Source organism: Petromyzon marinus, chromosome 25 (genome assembly GCF_048934315.1).
Source record: "Petromyzon marinus isolate PM22_M1 ecotype Great Lakes invasive population chromosome 25, UKy_Petmar_22M1.pri1.0, whole genome shotgun sequence".
In the NCBI taxonomy this organism is placed as follows: domain Eukaryota; kingdom Metazoa; phylum Chordata; class Hyperoartia; order Petromyzontiformes; family Petromyzontidae; genus Petromyzon; species Petromyzon marinus.
In genome coordinates this window covers 2,885,793-2,903,801 of record NC_133691.1, presented here as the reverse complement: position 1 = coordinate 2,903,801, position 18,009 = coordinate 2,885,793, and the positions used below count along the sequence as shown (strand labels likewise).

At 48.2% G+C, this 18,009-nt stretch overlaps 1 protein-coding gene across 4 annotated transcripts in view; it reads left to right on the top strand.

Annotated features, from left to right (window-relative positions):
- Window positions 1–18,009, top strand: part of LOC116945974 (guanine nucleotide-binding protein G(s) subunit alpha-like) — a 120,453-nt gene that overhangs the window by 29,521 nt on the left and 72,923 nt on the right. The window contains exon 1 of one of the 4 annotated variants that reach the window (XM_032960708.2): window positions 14,668–15,234. The exons of 2 other annotated variants lie outside the window; for them this stretch is intronic. In XM_032960708.2, the coding sequence (XP_032816599.1) occupies window positions 15,075–15,234 (160 nt within the window). In that variant the 5' untranslated portion in view covers window positions 14,668–15,074. Of the gene's footprint in view, window positions 1–14,667; window positions 15,235–18,009 lie in introns of those variants that run through there. One more of the 4 variants, XM_076069631.1, reaches the window with a different exon arrangement.

The following is an 18,009-nucleotide window of genomic DNA, read 5'->3' as shown; positions in this document are numbered from 1 at the left end:
TGATGCACTGCTTGGCTTTGTGAGAGATGCCAGCATAAAGCCCCAAACCCCAAACCCGTTGCGTTTGGTTAAACCACGTCAGTTTGATTTGTGATCTTTGCCGATAGCTCGCAAATCGCGTACACAGCTTTTGAACTGCGTGTGAATGTACAGACCCTTATTGTCAACCCAATGTTGCGGCCCAGGGTTATTTGACCGTACTTCAGCACGCTGGTCAATGTGGGTTGCTTCAAAGCGGGCAGCATGGACGAGCGTAGACGTACCGTACAATTAAGTGGATATTAATTTGGGTAACCATTTGTATTGCCGGTATAAAAAAACAAGTTAGGAATCAATCACCGTTTGCTGGGGAATGTGAGGAATGGATTCGGCGATACCAGCGGACGAATACCAACGGCACGGCGCGTGCGACCCTGATTGGCCAACGGCAGCTGTCTCCCCCAGCGCCTACGACCAAGCCCGAGAGCAAAGGGGCTAAAGGCGCAGCCCTGCAATTGCTTGCTCACGCCACTTGGTAAGCGTCAGGGTGCCTCCACTGATCTCCCCCTCGCACGCTTAGCGGACGTGTCAGAAGAGGTGGGCGTCCCCACGCTTGTTGATGGGCGGACGAAGGGGGCGAGGTGGAAGTTTGATGGCGCTGTTTGTTGCTGGTCGCTCTGACGTGTTGGGTCTTTAGGTCTGTGTTAAGTTGTTGCAAGGTTCTGACCTGCCCCGACTGGACGTCTGTAAAAAAAAAAATAGCTTCATAGCCTATCGGATTCCTCCGGTATAAATACATATTCTGAAGAAACGTTGAGAAGCTTGCCACCGTGCCGAGAGATGGAATATGATAACCACTACCTCTGGATTGTAGGTCAAATCGTCATACCTGTCAACCCCTTATCAGTGCCCTACCTTATTACAGACCAATTCAGACCTTGTTGCTCACCCCGTGCCCCTTATACATCTCAACGATCATCCTACAAAGTCCCATCACAAGGGAGAAACACGACCAAATAGACACAAACATAATAATCGCCCGTATTTGTAACGGCTGTACGCCGTATGGACCTGTAAACTCAATTTGCCTGTTACAAAAATACAGGGTAAACCGTATGGGCTGACAGCTACAAAGTTTGCGAACTATTACAATTGGTCTTCTTTGGTTCTTTCGGTAAAGTCTCGTCCCTTCACCTGATGAAGGCCGCTTGTGTTGTGGCCGAAACGTCGTGAGAATATTATTGTGTTATTTTATTTTATCAATTTATTATTTTATTCTCATTCTACGTGACTTTACCGAAAGAACCAAAGAAGATGAATCATTGCAGTCACGAAAGCTTTAAATCGAAATATTACAATTGGGTTAGGGGCCGTTCATAAATGACGTCACGCACCTAGGGGTGGGGGGGTCAGACATTTGTGACGATGTGTGACGAGGTGGGGGGGGGGTGTTTGATAAATGTGACGTCACATGAAAATGCGCAACTTTAAATAAATATAGACAACACGTTCTACTTAATTAAATAGACGTTTTAATGATTTTTTTTTTATCCGACAACATCAGAGTGCAGCGGCACATTAAATACGCACTACAATGACAATAGTTTAAAGCGATTTGAAGCATGTTTTTATTTTCAAAATGGAAATATGGTTTTGGAGGGGGGGGGGCAGAGCTTTGTGACGTCATATTTGAGGGGGGGGTCTGACTTTTTATGACGCCTTGTGACGAGGGGGGGGGGGTCAAAAATCGTCCCAAATCGCGTGACGTCATTTATGGACGGCCCCTTACCCGATAACGAATGTAAATCAGTTCCAACAGCCCTGGTGTAACAAGGCACTGCCCTCTGCTGGCCTCACGCCTGCAATTTCACTTAAAAAACGAAGATTCCCCGATATCACAATAGGTGTGACCCTTTCTGGCAATAAAACAGTTGTGTTCAGATGTTAAAACACCAAACGGAATCATTTTTTTTCCCAAAGAATCCTGTCTGCATTAACCGCAACACAGTACTTGTAGTGAACATGCAAACAAAATAACATGCTCTGATAATAATCTATAAAAATGACGACATTGTCTTTAAACTGACTGGTCCACACCAGAGACAGCTTCCTTGTGAGCCTCGTGCCACAAAGAGTTTAGACCAGAGAACGCCAAAAGGCGAACAGCACAAAGACAATGCCACTATCAGGGCACTTATATAGCTCGTGGTTGAGCAGCTACAATATGGGACCTTTCCCCTATAGCCTATAAGGTTCCCCTATAGCTTGCGCAGACTTGGGGAGTACGTCTGTTGGCGAGTTAAGGACCCATTCAGGCCGAAAATGTCCCCGGCCGTGGAGTTGTGGCTAGCAACCACGCCCGGCCGCCTTTGTCTCTCCCCAATGGCGACGTTTTAACCCGCACACCGCACCGGGTACTTGTTTGAGGCCGAGTCGACCTAGGGGAGAGGATAATCGTCGCCTGGTGTTTGTGGCCTCGAGCGGGAATCGAACCCGGGTCTCGCCAGGTTCGTAGCACAGCGCGCTCTAAACCACTACAACCCCCCCACCCCTCCCATGCACAACAACAATAACAACAACTGAAGTCACCACGGCGCTTGTGCCAGGCTAGGTGCACACGAACGAGGCATTGCCGTGGCGATTCAAGGTGGCGCCATCCGAAATCCAATCCGGAATCGATTCCCTTCCCCTTCGGCGGCTGCCGTATTGCCCCTAATAGCAGCGCGTTCTTTACACCATCAGCATCAGCCATCAAAATCGCACGCATCAAACTATTATGTAGCAATACACGTGTGTGTACAGTGTATATTTTTTATGAAACATACGCAACGCTTGTATTTTTAACAACGTAAATGTTCACTTTTTATTTGGCCTGAGTTGCTTGTGTGGTTTTTTTGGTTCGCCCCCCCCCTCTACCCCCAATGTTAGGTCGCAGCACCCACGGCTCGCCACTAGCGGGCGTTCGCTTTCTCTTGGCCTTAGCGTCACACTCCCTCCACGTGGGGGGGGGGGGGGGGCGGGGGCGGCGAACTACTCGGTTCACCGATTGCTGCTGTGGGATTCGGCGGCTTTGTTGGCTCGTTCAGTGGGAGACTTGAAGCGGCCGTGGAAACTTTAACGCTCTCAAACCCTTGAGCCCCCCACCCCCCATCGGGTGAAATCGATTAACCTCATGCCCTGGGTAAGTGGTGGACACTTTGAAAGCAGCGTGTCGTTTTCCGAATTATTTCAGACGGGGGGGTGGGGGGCTACGTTTATTCCAAATGTTATCTTTTTTTATTTTACTAGCCCACCTAGAACACCATCACGATTTACATTACTCAAAGTGTTGTATACGTACCGTGTTGGATGTTACACCTTGTTGTGATCTTTGATTGTACGGTATATAGGGTACTGATCAACGCGGCATGGGCCTCCGCAAAATGTATTTATTGATCACAACTCCATTTAAAATAAATGTATTTAATTTCCATAACCATGCATAGAAAGGCAACGTACTGTATCGCTTCAGAGCGATATAACTCCAAAAAAATCGACAGCATGTTTAAATAATAACTTTGCTTATTTGAATCAAGTTGTATCCGCGTACGTTCAGTAATGTAACGGTCACATTAATGATTGACAGCTGTTTGTCAATCGACAGTTGATGGATGAAGGCATCTGTCACTCTGTGCCTTGTCGGTTTCTGGGAAGAGGCTGTTTGACCATACTTCACCACGTGGGTGGCCAGTGCGGTAGATTACGTACCCCAAGGGGACCCGTTTGCCACTGACGAAAGCCGTGGGCGAGAATCGAATGTTCAGTGAAAGTCTTAATAAGAACGTTTACCAAAAAACGAATACGTTTATTTTTGATCTGAGCGCTGTTGGGCGTTGTGTGCTGTGATTTTGTGAATTCTTCCACCGTCGTTTAACTTTTTATTTTATTTACAACGTATTAATTGCACCATAACTGTTAGTGGTTTGTTAGACAAAATATGAAGTATGCATTCCACGTGCACCCATAAAATAAACTCGAACGCACTCGTCATGAACACTGCCTTGAAAAGAGATAATCGGCGACGTTTCAGGATATGACCCTCTTAACACATTCAGTGAAACAGCGGCAAGTGATAACGGATAAGTGTTGTGGACTGCACTTTACACTATGGGGCCTGATAAGATTTGCATTTTCTAAATGTTCTCTGATGAGCAGTTTCTTTAAATAGGCATATATAAGTAAGAACATAACAGTAGCTGTCGAGTATCAGACAAATTCTTCAATACTCCAAAGTATGACTAAATAAACGAATTGGTATTAAAGTTATAAAATACTGCCACAATGTATTGTGGGAAGGCTTGTTTTTGAAGCAACCCAGAGTAGAATTAGTTTTTTTTTGTGTGTGAAACATTTTATAGCCGTACTATCGATGATCCGACACATTTCTATTCGTCGAATAAAAACGTGAAAATCACAGCGATTCGATTTAACAACGTGCATTGGGAACAACGCTTCCAATTGTGTAGCCACGTGCTGAGCCAATTTGTGACGTCGTGATGACGGCTGTCGATTGGGGCGGACCGTGTCGCGTTCTCGGCTGATCCAACTCGCGCATCGCGGTCACGTGTCCCTTGTATTGCCTTAGCACTCATTAAGCGCGTACTAAATGCTTTTATTAGCCAATACACGGAGTCGTTATACGTGTTTGGCTTGCTCGCAAGCGGCGGTGTGGGGGGAGGGGGGACTGTATTTGACTGGGTTAGAGGCGTGCAAGGAAATGCCCCCTTGCAAGACATTGCACGGCAGTGATCCCAACCGACCCTCGCATTTCGTGGGTGGGCGGAAGCCTCATCCAGAAGTGGATTTACAAAAAAAGGACTCTGTTGTTGTTTTTTTTTTCAACTTTAGTTGGTGCTATCCTTTTCCGCAACGTTATCCCGACTCGGTTCTGTCGGTGTCATGAGCGAGACTAAAACAATTGGATTCTCACGCAGTGAAACCGTTCGTTGTTTAGAGAACGGCCCCGCGGAAGCTGATATTACAGATCTACCTCCGAGCTGCTGCATAAACAATACTAAGTTCGAAGAACAATAACGAGATGGTTTTTTTTTATTATCGCAAATAATTGACAACATTGTCAATTCATGCACGGAGTTATCTTCTGTACCATACATCAACCACGATGTTGGAAGTGATCCGTGCTCAGCCTTGGAACTACCGAAGCTTGTCGGGTACGGTGTTAGCGTTATCCACCGGTAGGGAGGGATCGCGTCAACTCGAGCGCGCTTCTTTAACACAGCGTGAGTCGCGAAACAGTCGCGATTGAACGGGATCGCGTTTCCTTCCTCCACTAAAAATGGACTGCGCCGTTTGTTGACATACAAAGACGCACGCGCACGAACGCGCGCGCACGGCGATGACTTCACCAAAACGCTATGCGGAAGGCAGCACAGGGCGGCAGTTACGGAAGCCACGTGTGTGTGTGATGGTGATGATTTCTGTGTGACGATGTGTAGACTCCGCCTCCAATGAGTACCTGGTGCGGTGTGTAAACATCGCCACTGGGGAGACAAAGGCGGCCGGGCGTGGTGCTGACCACCCACCCCCTCGCTGTGCCGTGCCGGCCTTCATAGGTGCTCGCTAACAGCACTTGCCCCAACATGATGTTAAGGCTATATAGGGGGTATCTTTATATTTTTTTTGACGATATGTGTAGGGAGCGGTCGTGTGGGAGGTGGCGCAGTATGTTAGCGCGCTGCGCTATGAACTCGGCGACCCGAGTTCCATTCCGAGCTCACGGACAACACCACCGGTGACAATTCTTTGAACCGGTCATGGGCCTCCCCTAGGTCGTCTCGGCCTCATGAGTACCTGGTGCGGTGTGTAAACATCGCCACTATGGAGACAAAGGCGGCCGGGCGTGGTGCTGGCCACCCCAACCCCCCTCGTGCGCCGTGCCAGCCTTCATAGGTGCTCGCAAACAGCACTTGCCCCTAAAGTCTGTTAATGCCACACGGGTGATATTTGTCTTTTTTGACAATGTGTATGGGGAGCGGAGGTACAGTGGTTCAGCTCACTGCGCTACGAACCCGGGAACGATGAGTTCGATTCCAAGAAATTCATAGCTAAATTATCAGTGGCGAGCGATATCAGAATCGGTCCGAGTATCAATCGATTAATTGGTTATCACGAACACCACTCGCCTGTATCGGCTCCACAAATAATCCTCGTCTTCTCTGATGACGTGCCTCTGTGATGGCAGTCGAGTGGTTAGTGATTTAGAACGTGCAATTTATATATCCAAAGAATACCTCGATTATGATGGTGATGATGATGATGAATACATGAGTTGACTACCCGCATGGCTATTAACTTTGCTGCGTATGACGAAGATAACGCTGCTTGCGATGATTATGGATATTATTGTGGTCTCTTGATGCTAACGATGATGGGCTGGTAACCTTCACTGTTCATGACGATGGTTATTGTGACGATAGCAATGATTATGGCGATAGCAATGATTATGGCAAGTTCAAGTTGATTCCGTTTAACCAGGCTAGGATGAGTCTCATTTGCTGGGACTTTCGTAAATAGAGGGCAATTATTGCTGTGCGTAATCCCAATTGAGTAATTTTCTAATCAGACTAATTGTGACCCTTACGCCGGCACAGGAACGACGTCAATGGGATCTCTAAGGTTGATCGCAAAGCGGACGGCGCGTAGTTATGTTTTAACGGTTATTACACCCGCGGTATTAATCAGGGCGGCCGCTGGAACTTGAACCGTGAACCTCTGCAAAGAGGGTGTAGGTAATGATGGTGATGGTATTGATGGTAACCATGATGGTGATGGCGCGATTGTGATAATGTTGACGATGGTGCTGTTGACGGTAATGGTGGTGATAATGAGTGAATGGTAAGCATGGTAAATGATGTGGTGTTCGAAATGTGATGGTGATTATGATTGTATTCATGGCAAGGGATGTTGATATGTGATGGTAATCGTCCAGATGAAGGTAATGATGTTGGTGGTGTTGATAATTGTAATCATGGAAACTATGATGATGTGTGATGATGTAGGTAATGTGTCTTGATGTGATGGTGTTGATGATTATGGTCATGATATTAACGATGGTTGATGGTCACAATTATTTTTTTGTTTATTTATTTTGGTATAGCCCTGTGAGCCATTCGGCTCTTGAATCGGGTGCAACCACAACAAACAAAAAAACACAAACAAGAAAAACATCGTAAAGTGACTATGTGAGTGTGCAAACAGAAAATCCATGAAAAAACAGCAAAATATTCCTGAAAAAAGCACCGTACACCAACGCTGTGTGCAAAAAATCCCAGTGGAATGCAAGTCAAACAACAACAACCACAAGAAACTTAGATTAAGGCCATCAGTCTAACTCCATACTACAAAAAAACAAACATGTCCTAACCAAAAAACGTTTTAGAAATCACCAAAAAATAACGCCATAATTGCAACGTAACAGTGATCACAGGGACTGTGACCGAATTTTTTACAATAAACTACATAAATAACATGTAACACCAAATCTTAGAGCCATAGCTGGCTGCATGAGTTACTCCACAACAGAAGCATCAGTTGGAGTATCAAATTTTTCAATGCACCTTTAAGATCAGCACGCTAAATCAAAATACAGATAATACTTTACAGCGTCATCCGGAGCGAAACATTTTATTTTATTTTACGCCAATGAATAGCAGTGGCAGCTAGGGGTGTACAACTCCTCTAGAGCAGTTTTGAGAGATCTCATTGGTAGCGATTCAAGTTGCAGTTTATTGGCAATAGCATTCCAGACCCTGGGGGCATCAATAGCAAAGGCCCTTCCTCCAGTTTTTGTATGGCAATAGGGAATGTGAAGCTGGTAAATGAGCGAAGACCTGAGGTCAAATTTGTTCTTTGAAACAGAGAGGAGATCCAGCAGGTAGTCGGCGGATTTTTTTGTAAGTACATCGTGAATAAATAAGATCTGGTGCACAAGCCGTCGAACATTAAGAGATGTTAAGTTTGACCCAATGTAGAGATCACAGTGGTGAGTCCTATATGGGCAGTTCAATGTAAATCTTAAGGCCGAGTGATAGATGGAATCAAGCTTCTTCAGTACAGTACTTGGGGCTGATTTATACACGATGTCACAGTAGTCAAGTAGAGGCAGTGTGGTAGCTTTTATCAATTCCAAACGGAACATTGGGGGGAAGGAGTGCTTGTGTCGATACAGAAAACCAATTTTTTTGTCTTTTTACCAATATAATCAATGTGATCTTCAAAATTCAGTTTTGAATCTAGGATTACTTATAGATCTTGACTTGCTCTATTTGATAATTATTTAAGAATGTAATTGGGGAAAAATTACTTCCTGCTTTAATCCTGGTGAGAAGCATAGCACCTTGGTTTTGGAGGTATTCAGGACTAGTTTAAGAGCAACTAGCTGATGTTGTAGTTTGTTGAAATCACCCTGTAGCTTAGCAATCACGTCATCCAGAGAGCGGCCAGCAGTAATCAGTATCGTGTCATCTGCAAAAAGATTTACCCTCGAATGATCCAGGTCAATGCCCAAGTCATTGACATAAAGAGAGAACAAAAGGGGGCCGAGGATGGAACCCTGTGGAACCCCTTTTGTTATCTTAACACTGTTTGACCTCCAACCATCTGTGAATACAGTTTGGGTGCGAGAAAAGAGGTAATTTTGTAACCATTTTACTGCGTTTTTGGAAAAACCGAGGCAACTTAGTTTACTAAGCAGGGTGTTGTGGTCTACTGTATCAAAAAACTTTGGACAGGTCTAGAAAAAGACAGGCACAGTATTGCTTATTATCAAGGCTACTGTAAATGTGATTCAGAGAGTCTAATGCAGCAGATGTGGTGCTGTATTTTTTTCGGAACCCAGATTGTTTTAGATGTAGTAGATTGTTGGTGGACAGGAAACTGCTAATTTGGTAGGTCAATAATTTTTTTTAAAATTTCATCAACGGGGACAAAATTGAGATAGGTCTGTAGTTATTTGAATCATCTTTAGGGCCCCCTTTGTGAAGTGGACAGACATAGGAATGTTTCCATTCTAGAGGAACTGATGCTTCTTTGATGGACAGGTTGAAAATATGGGCTATAGGTTTGTATATTAGGTGACCAACAGTTGGTAGAGCAAAGACGGGAATACTATCTGCTCCGGTAGAGGAGGACCCTTTAAGGTAGGACAGTTGTTTCAGAACATTACTTTCGTGGATTGGCTGGAAACTAAATTCGTTTAATGTTTGTACAGGGGTGTAGGAATTTGGATGAGCAGGGGTGACTTCCAATACATTATCAAAAAGATTACCAGCTTCAGAAAAATGAAAGTTAAAATTGTCAACTATTTTTTGGGATCTGAAAAATATTCCCCATTTCGGATAAGCTCAACGGGCAGATTGTCTGTTTTGGATGCCTTTTTGATACATTTGATTGTTTTCCGGAAAATCCTGGCATTTCCATGTGATTCCAGGAGAGTGGAGGAAAAGTAGGCATTTTTTGCAATACCATATTTTTTTGACGCATCTATTCCTTAAAGTCCTGTATTCTAGCCAGTCATTGACCAAATTACTTTTCTGAGCACATGCCCAAGCCTTGTCCCTAGTTTTCATGAGCTTTGTAATCAAAGGATCAAACCATGGTGGGCGTTTGCCTTTAGTTTTAAATCTAACCAACGGAGCATGTTTGTTAAGAAATTGGAGAAACGTGTACCTGAAGGTCTCCCAAGCCATAGTCAGGTTGGGGATATCACAGACCTTGTCAATATCTGAGTGAAGCACATCATTAGTAAATGCCTGAGTGCTATAGTGTCTCATAGAGTGCTTCTCAACCAATTTAGGGGGAGCTTTGGGTCTGGCTGATGATCTCAACCCAAAAATGAAGGAGTGATCACTAAGGTTATTACCCAGAACACCAGTCAGTGTGAAATTGTGAGGGGCATTTGTCAATAGGACGTCAAGCAGAGATGACTGTCTCGGATTTTTTAGGTTGGGTCTTGTGGGGACATTTATTAATTGAAACAGATTAAATTCATCTGCAAAATTTGTGGCCACGGCCGGCGGGTTTAGCCAATTCCAATTTAGATCACCCACTAAAACTATTTCACCTTTAGGGAGGCCCCCAAAAGCTCTCTCAGTGTAGATGCAGCTACAACATCCTTCCCACTAGGCGGTCGATAGCAGCACACTACCAATATCTGTTGATTATTTGGGAGAGTTATTTTGAGAGCCAGACCTTCAAAGCAACATTTTTAAAACAAGAAGTGAGCTAGTGAACATGCAGTAGTATTACGAACATAGATGACAATTCCACCTCCTTTAGATCCTCAGTCAAGCCGAAAAAGGTTGTAGTTGTCAATCGCAATCTGCAAGTCATTGACGGCAGGAGTGAGAAATGTTTCTGTTAGGCAAAAAATGTCCGGGCAAGATTTGCCACTTCTAGTTTTAGTTGACTTAATTTAATCACAAGCCCTCTGATGTTGACATGTAGAACACCAACACCTTTCCTGCCAGAAAAATCTACAGAATTTTACGAGTTCTTTTCATTTGGGCCAGGATGAAGCTCAATACCACCCAGAAATAAGAAAAGTAGAATTAATAGTTTGCACAAGTATTTTCTGTGAAAGGATGAAGAGCGGCGAACCTTGGACGAATAGCAGTAGCTCGCAGATGGTGTTATTTTTAAGAGCAGAATTAAGTTTGGAAGGAGTGCTGGTGAAGTAATGGGAAAAAGATACGGATTAAAAGGATACAATGATGGAGTGTAGAAGTGTCTATGAGCTGTTTCATTAGGAGGTGTAGTGGCAAATCGAGCAACAAGTATGGACGCAAAGTAACAAGGGTAGCTGTTGTAGAGTTGAGTGTGGCACTAGATATGGCCGGGAGGGACAGCAGTAGGATACACAGCAGGAGAATTGCCATCTTTAAAAAATCCGGGGCAAACACAGATTAACACACAAGCGGAAAAGAAAAAATATATATACTTGTAGGCCGAGCGCGAGAAAACGTCTTGCTGCACTTGTCACACATGCACGGCTTCTCGCCCATGTGCTAGGGTTGAACAGCCCCCCCCCCCCCCCCCAAACAGGGACAGCAGATTCTTGGCTGTTGTGGGCTCGGCTGAACCGCTTGCACCACCTCCTTTCCCCACCGCAGGATGGTGCTCGAGCTAGCCCTCCTTGAGCTCAGCCCATGACTGGAATGTCGTTTCTTGGCCTCTCGTGTCTCTGCTGCCCGACCAGACGGCCCACTGAAGCCCACACAGGGGACTCTTCATTCACGACTCTTGGCCGTCTTGACGATCTCCGTGAAGTTTTCCAGGAACACAGCCTTGGGTCTGTGGCAATGTTGCCTTGGCAATAACACAGCTTGGGGTCCGTAGCAATGTTGCCTTGGCATTTACTCAGCTTGGGGTCCGTGGCAATGCTGCCCTGGCGGGGACACAGTCTGAGGTCCGTGGCAGTGTTGCCTTGGCAGGAACACAGCTTGGGGTCCGTGGCAATGGTGCCTTGGCAGGAACACAGCTTGTGGTCCGTCGCACTATTAATTAGGCCTCACTCAGGCTGCGCCTTGTGCATGATTAACCAGGCCTCACTCAGGCTGCGCCAGGTGCACGATCCGCCAGGCCTCACCCAGGCAGTGTCATGTGCACAACCAGGCCTCACTCAGGCTACGCCACGTGCACGATTAACTAGGCCTTACTCAGGCTGCGCCACGTGCACAATTAACTAGGCCTCACTCAGGCTGCGCCACGTGCACTATTAACTAGGCCTCACTCAGGCCGCACCAGGTGCACGACCAACCAGGCCTCACTCAGGCTGCGCCAGGTACAAACACGAGCGCACATCACCACGCCACCACACTATCACACACACACGAGTGTACACCATCACACACACACACACGAGTGCACATCGACCACACTATCACACACACACGAGTGCACATCACCACACCATCACACACATACGAACGCAGAAGTCCCTCTCGTCACGGCCACTCTCACACACTCACACGCAGCTCACACACAGCTCATTCTCACTCACATTTCCACACACTCACGCACAGTTTACATTCACGCAAAACAACTCACAAGAACAACTCACACGCTGCTACACACACCGCCGCCATCTTGTACAATGTACATTGTGGTGATGATGATGATGGTGGCGGTGATGTGTGTGCGATAATTCTACTCGTGATCATGATGGTCATGTGATGATGATAGAGGTAATTGTGGTGATATCGATGATTATGCTGCTTGCTGTTCATAGTAATGATAATGATGTCGGTGATACAAGGTAAGTCATGTTAATGATGTTGATGATGCATGTTGCGAATGGAAATGTGGATGGTGCCGATGGTATTGTGTTGATGGTGGCAATGATGGTTGTGAGGGAACTGTGATGATAATAATGATGGTGATGGTAATTGTGATGGCATTGATGATAATAATATTCTTGGTTCTTTTGGTAAAGTCACTGACTTTACCAAAAGAACCAAGAATGAATCCCTGCAGTCACGAAAGCTTTAAATCAAAATAATAATCGTGGCAAGGATGACGCGTGACGATGTAGATGGTGACGATGTTGACTGTTAATGAAGTTAATGACGCTAATGATGGTAATCGTGTGGTGGTGGCAATGGTTGATGGTATTGTGATGTTGATGATGGTGTGATGGCGTTGATGACCATTACGATGTTGGTAATTAGGGCGACGATGACGCGTGATGATGCAGGCAACGATGTTGACGGTGACGATGTTGACGGTTAATGAAGTTGATGACGCTAATGATGTTAATGGTGTGATGGCGTTGATGATGGTGATGATTGGTAATAATCGTGGCGACGATGACGCGTGCGTGACGACGTTGACGATGGGGGCGGGGCGGGGGGTCTGCAGGACCCCGCCCCCCTACTGACGTGGTGGGGCCCTGGAACGCCGCTTCCGCTTCACGACGCGAGAGGGAGGAGGAGGAGAGGGAGGAGGAGAGAGTGAGGGGAGGAGAGGGAGGAGGAGGATAGGGAGGAGGAGAGAGTGAGGGGAGGAGAGAGTGAGGGGAGGAGAGAGTGAGGGGAGGAGAGGGAGGAGGAGAGAGTGAGGGGAGGAGAGAGTGAGGGGAGGAGAGTGAGGGGAGGAGAGGGAGGAGGAGAGAGTGAGGGGAGGAGAGAGTGAGGGGAGGAGAGAGTGAGGGGAGGAGAGGGAGGAGGAGAGAGTGAGGGGAGGAGAGAGTGAGGGGAGGAGAGTGAGGGGAGGAGAGGGAGGAGGAGAGAGTGAGGGGAGGAGAGAGTGAGGGGAGGAGAGGGAGGAGGAGAGAGTGAGGGGAGGAGAGGGAGGAGGAGAGAGTGAGGGGAGGAGAGGGAGGAGGAGAGAGTGAGGGGAGGAGAGAGTGGGGGGAGGAGAGGGAGGAGGAGAGAGTGAGGGGAGGAGAGGGAGGAGGAGAGAGTGAGGGGAGGAGAGGGAGGAGGAGAGAGTGAGGGGAGGAGAGGGAGGAGGAGAGAGTGAGGGGAGGAGAGAGTGAGGGGAGGAGAGGGAGGAGGAGAGAGTGAGGGGAGGAGAGGGAGGAGGAGAGAGTGAGGGGAGGAGAGAGTGAGGGGAGGAGAGAGTGAGGGGAGGAGAGGGAGGAGGAGAGAGTGAGGGGAGGAGGAGAGAGTGAGGGGAGGAGAGAGTGAGGGGAGGAGAGGGAGGAGGAGGAGAGGGAGGAGGAGAGGGAGGAGGAGAGAGTGAGGGGAGGAGAGAGTGAGGGGAGGAGAGGGAGGGGAGGAGAGCGTGAGGGGAGGAGAGAGTGAGGGGAGGAGAGAGTGAGGAGGAGGAGAGGGAGGAGGGAGAGAGTGAGGGGAGGAGAGAGTGAGGGGAGGAGAGAGTGAGGGGAGGAGAGGGAGGGGAGGAGAGGGAGGGGAGGAGAGAGTGAGGGGAGGAGAGAGTGAGGGGAGGAGAGAGTGAGGGGAGGAGAGAGTGAGGGGAGGAGAGGGAGGGGAGGAGAGAGGGGAGGAGAGAGTGAGGGGAGGAGAGAGTGAGGGGAGGAGAGGGAGGAGGAGAGAGTGAGGGGAGGAGAGAGTGAGGGGAGGAGAGTGAGGGGAGGAGAGGGAGGAGGAGAGAGTGAGGGGAGGAGAGAGTGAGGGAGGATAGGGAGGAGAGGAGAGTGAGGGGAGGAGAGAGTGAGGGGAGGAGAGAGTGAGGGGAGGAGAGGGAGGAGGAGAGAGTGAGGGGGGGAGGGAGGAGAGAGGGAGGAGAGGTGAGAGAGGGAGGGAGGAGAGGGAGGAGGGAGAGTGAGGGGAGGAGAGGAGGGAGGAGAGTGAGGGGAGGAGAGGGAGGAGGAGAGAGTGAGGGGAGGAGAGTGAGGGAGGAGAGTGAGGGGAGGAGAGTGAGGTGGGAGAGTGAGGGGAGGAGAGAGTGAGGGGAGGAGAGAGTGAGGGGAGGAGAGAGTGAGGGGAGGAGAGAGTGAGGGGAGGAGGGAGTGAGGGGAGGAGAGAGTGAGGGGAGGAGAGGGAGGAGGAGAGGGAGGAGAGAGTGAGGGGAGGAGAGGGAGGAGGAGAGAGTGAGGGGAGGAGAGGGAGGAGGAGAGAGTGAGGGGAGGAGAGGGAGGAGGAGAGAGTGAGGGGAGGAGAGGGAGGAGGAGAGAGAGGGGAGGAGAGAGCGAGGAGGAGGAGCGAGGGGAGGAGAGAGGAGGAGGGGACGAGAGGTAGAGAGCGAGAGAGGGAGATGGGGCAGGGCTATGGGCGGCTGTGATCTAGGCTGTTTAGACACCATTGTCAGCAGCATTCGATGCTGCTGGATACGATCCCCCTTTAGAAGCGGCGTTAAACGCGTTACGCATCACGTCCTGCTGACATTACAACGGGGGCAGCAGCGTTCGCACCGGGCTACACACACATGTACGTATACATACGTACATGTGTGTGTACACACACACACGTACGTAGACGGTGCGCGCGTTGTACGCGTTAGAGAGATATCGCGTTAAGGCTGCTGGCTCGTCACCCCCACCACCACCACCATTGGAAACGGGCAGAGGGAAGGAAGAGAAGGCCACCGTCGACCAACCCCTCCCCACCACCACCTTCAGCCGTGCCCCACTGGTCATGGGCTGCCTTGGCGGGGGAAGAAGAAGAGGAGGAGGAGGAGACGAGGGCAGCAAGGAAGACGACCGCCGCTCTCAGCGAGAGACGAACCGCAGGATCGAGCGCGAGCTGCAGAAGGATAAACAGCTGTACCGTGCCACACATCGCCTGCTGCTTCTCGGTAGATACACATAGACACATAGACACACACATAGACACACACACACATAGACACACACACAGACACACACACATAGACACACACACACACAGACACACACACACATAGACACACACAGACACACACACAGACACACGTAGATAAACAGCTGTACCGTGCCACACATCGCCTTCTGCTTCTCGGTAGATACACATAGACACATAGACACACACATAGACACACACATAGACACACACACAGACACACACATAGACACACACACACATAGACACACACACACACATAGACACACACAGACACACACACAGACACACGTAGATAAACAGCTGTACCGTGCCACACATCGCCTTCTGCTTCTCGGTAGATACACATAGACACACACATAGACACACACATAGACACACACATAGACACACACAGATATACACACAGATATACACACAGATACAGACACACAGACACACATACACACAGACACACGTAGATAAACAGCTGTACCGTGCCACACATCGCCTGCTGCTTCTCGGTAGATACACATAGACACACACATACACACATACACACACAGACACACACACAGACACACACATAGACACACACATACACACACAGACACCCACAGACACACACACAGACACACGTAGATAAATAGCTGTACCGTGCCACACATCGCCTGCTGCTTCTCGGTAGATACACATAGACACACACATACACACATACACACACACACAGACACACACATAGACACACACATACACACACAGACACCCACATAGACACACACACAGACACACGTAGATAAATAGCTGTACCGTGCCACACATTGCCTGCTGCTTCTCGGTAGATACACATAGACACACACACACATAGACACACACACACATAGACACGCACACACACATAGACACACACATACACACACAGACACACATAGACACACACAGACATACACATAGACAACACACACAGACACACGTAGATAAACAGCTGTACCGTGCCACACATCGCCTTCTGCTTCTCGGTAGATACACATAGACACATAGACACACACATAGACACACACACACATAGACACACACACATAGACACACACACATAGACACACACACATAGACACACAGATACACACACAGATACACATAGATAAACAGCTGTACCGTGCCACACATCGCCTTCTTTTCTCGGTAGATACACATAGACACATACATAGACACACACACACATAGACACACACACATACACACACATACACACACACATAGACACACACAGATACACACACGTAGATAAACAGCTGTACCGTGCCACACATCGCCTTCTGCTTCTTGGTAGATACACAGACACACATAGACACATACACACACATAGACACACACACATAGACACACACATAGACACACAGATACACACACAGATACACACATAGACACACACACAGACACATAGATACACACACATAGACACATAGACACACACAGACACACGCAGATACACACACATAGACACACAGATACACACACACATAGACACACACATAGACACACACACATAGACACACACAGACACACACACATAGACACATAGATACACACATAGACACACACACAGACACACACATAGACACACACACAGATACACACATAGACACACACAGATACACATACACACAGATACACACACACAGACACACACATAGACACACACACACAGACACACACACAGATACACACATAGATACACACACACAGATACACACATAGACACACACATAGACACACACATAGACACACACATAGACACACACACAGACACACACATCGATACACACAGATACACACACAAACACACACACAGACACACACACAGACACACACACAGATACACACAGACACACACACACAGACACACACACACAGATACACACACACATAGACACACACACACATTGACACACACAGATACACACACGTAGATAAACAGCTGTACCGTGCCACACATCGCCTTCTGCTTCTCGGTAGATACACAGACACATACACATAGACACACACACATAGACACACACACATAGACACACACACATAGACACACAAACAGATACACACAGACACACACATAGATACACACAGATACACACATAGACACACACACATAGACACACACACAGGCACACACACATAAGACACACATACACACACACAGATACACACAGACAGACGTAGATAAACAGCTGTACCGTGCCACACATCGCCTGCTGCTTCTCGGTAGATACACATAGACACGTGGATACACACATATAGACACACAACAACAACACAACAACCGCCATTCGCCACTAAGTGGCGGTGACGTCACCACGACGCTTGTGCCAGGCCATGTGCACCTTGAGGCCACGTGGAGTGTCGAACGCCCGCTGGCAGGAGGTCACGGGGCAGACCCAGCAGGTGCCACGGGTCGACTGACTGAGACGACTGGCTGATGCACCACCTGTGCCCCCTACTGTGCCAACATGCTGTGCTTTAGCCACCCGGCGCTCCGCTCGTTGTTGTGAGCGTCGCTCCTCCGCCCTCCGTTGTTGTTGGAGGGCGACTGCCTCCAACTGCCCAGTAGCGTCCTTCACGAGCCTCCTCCACAGAGGCCGATCTTGATACCGCTGGTACCAGTCATCGGCAAGTCCACTCAGCTCCACCTCCTCCTGTACCACATCACTCCATCTCTTCTCTAGCCCGTGCCGCGCCCGTTTAGCCCCCTCGATCCGGCCGAACAAAAGCTGTTTCG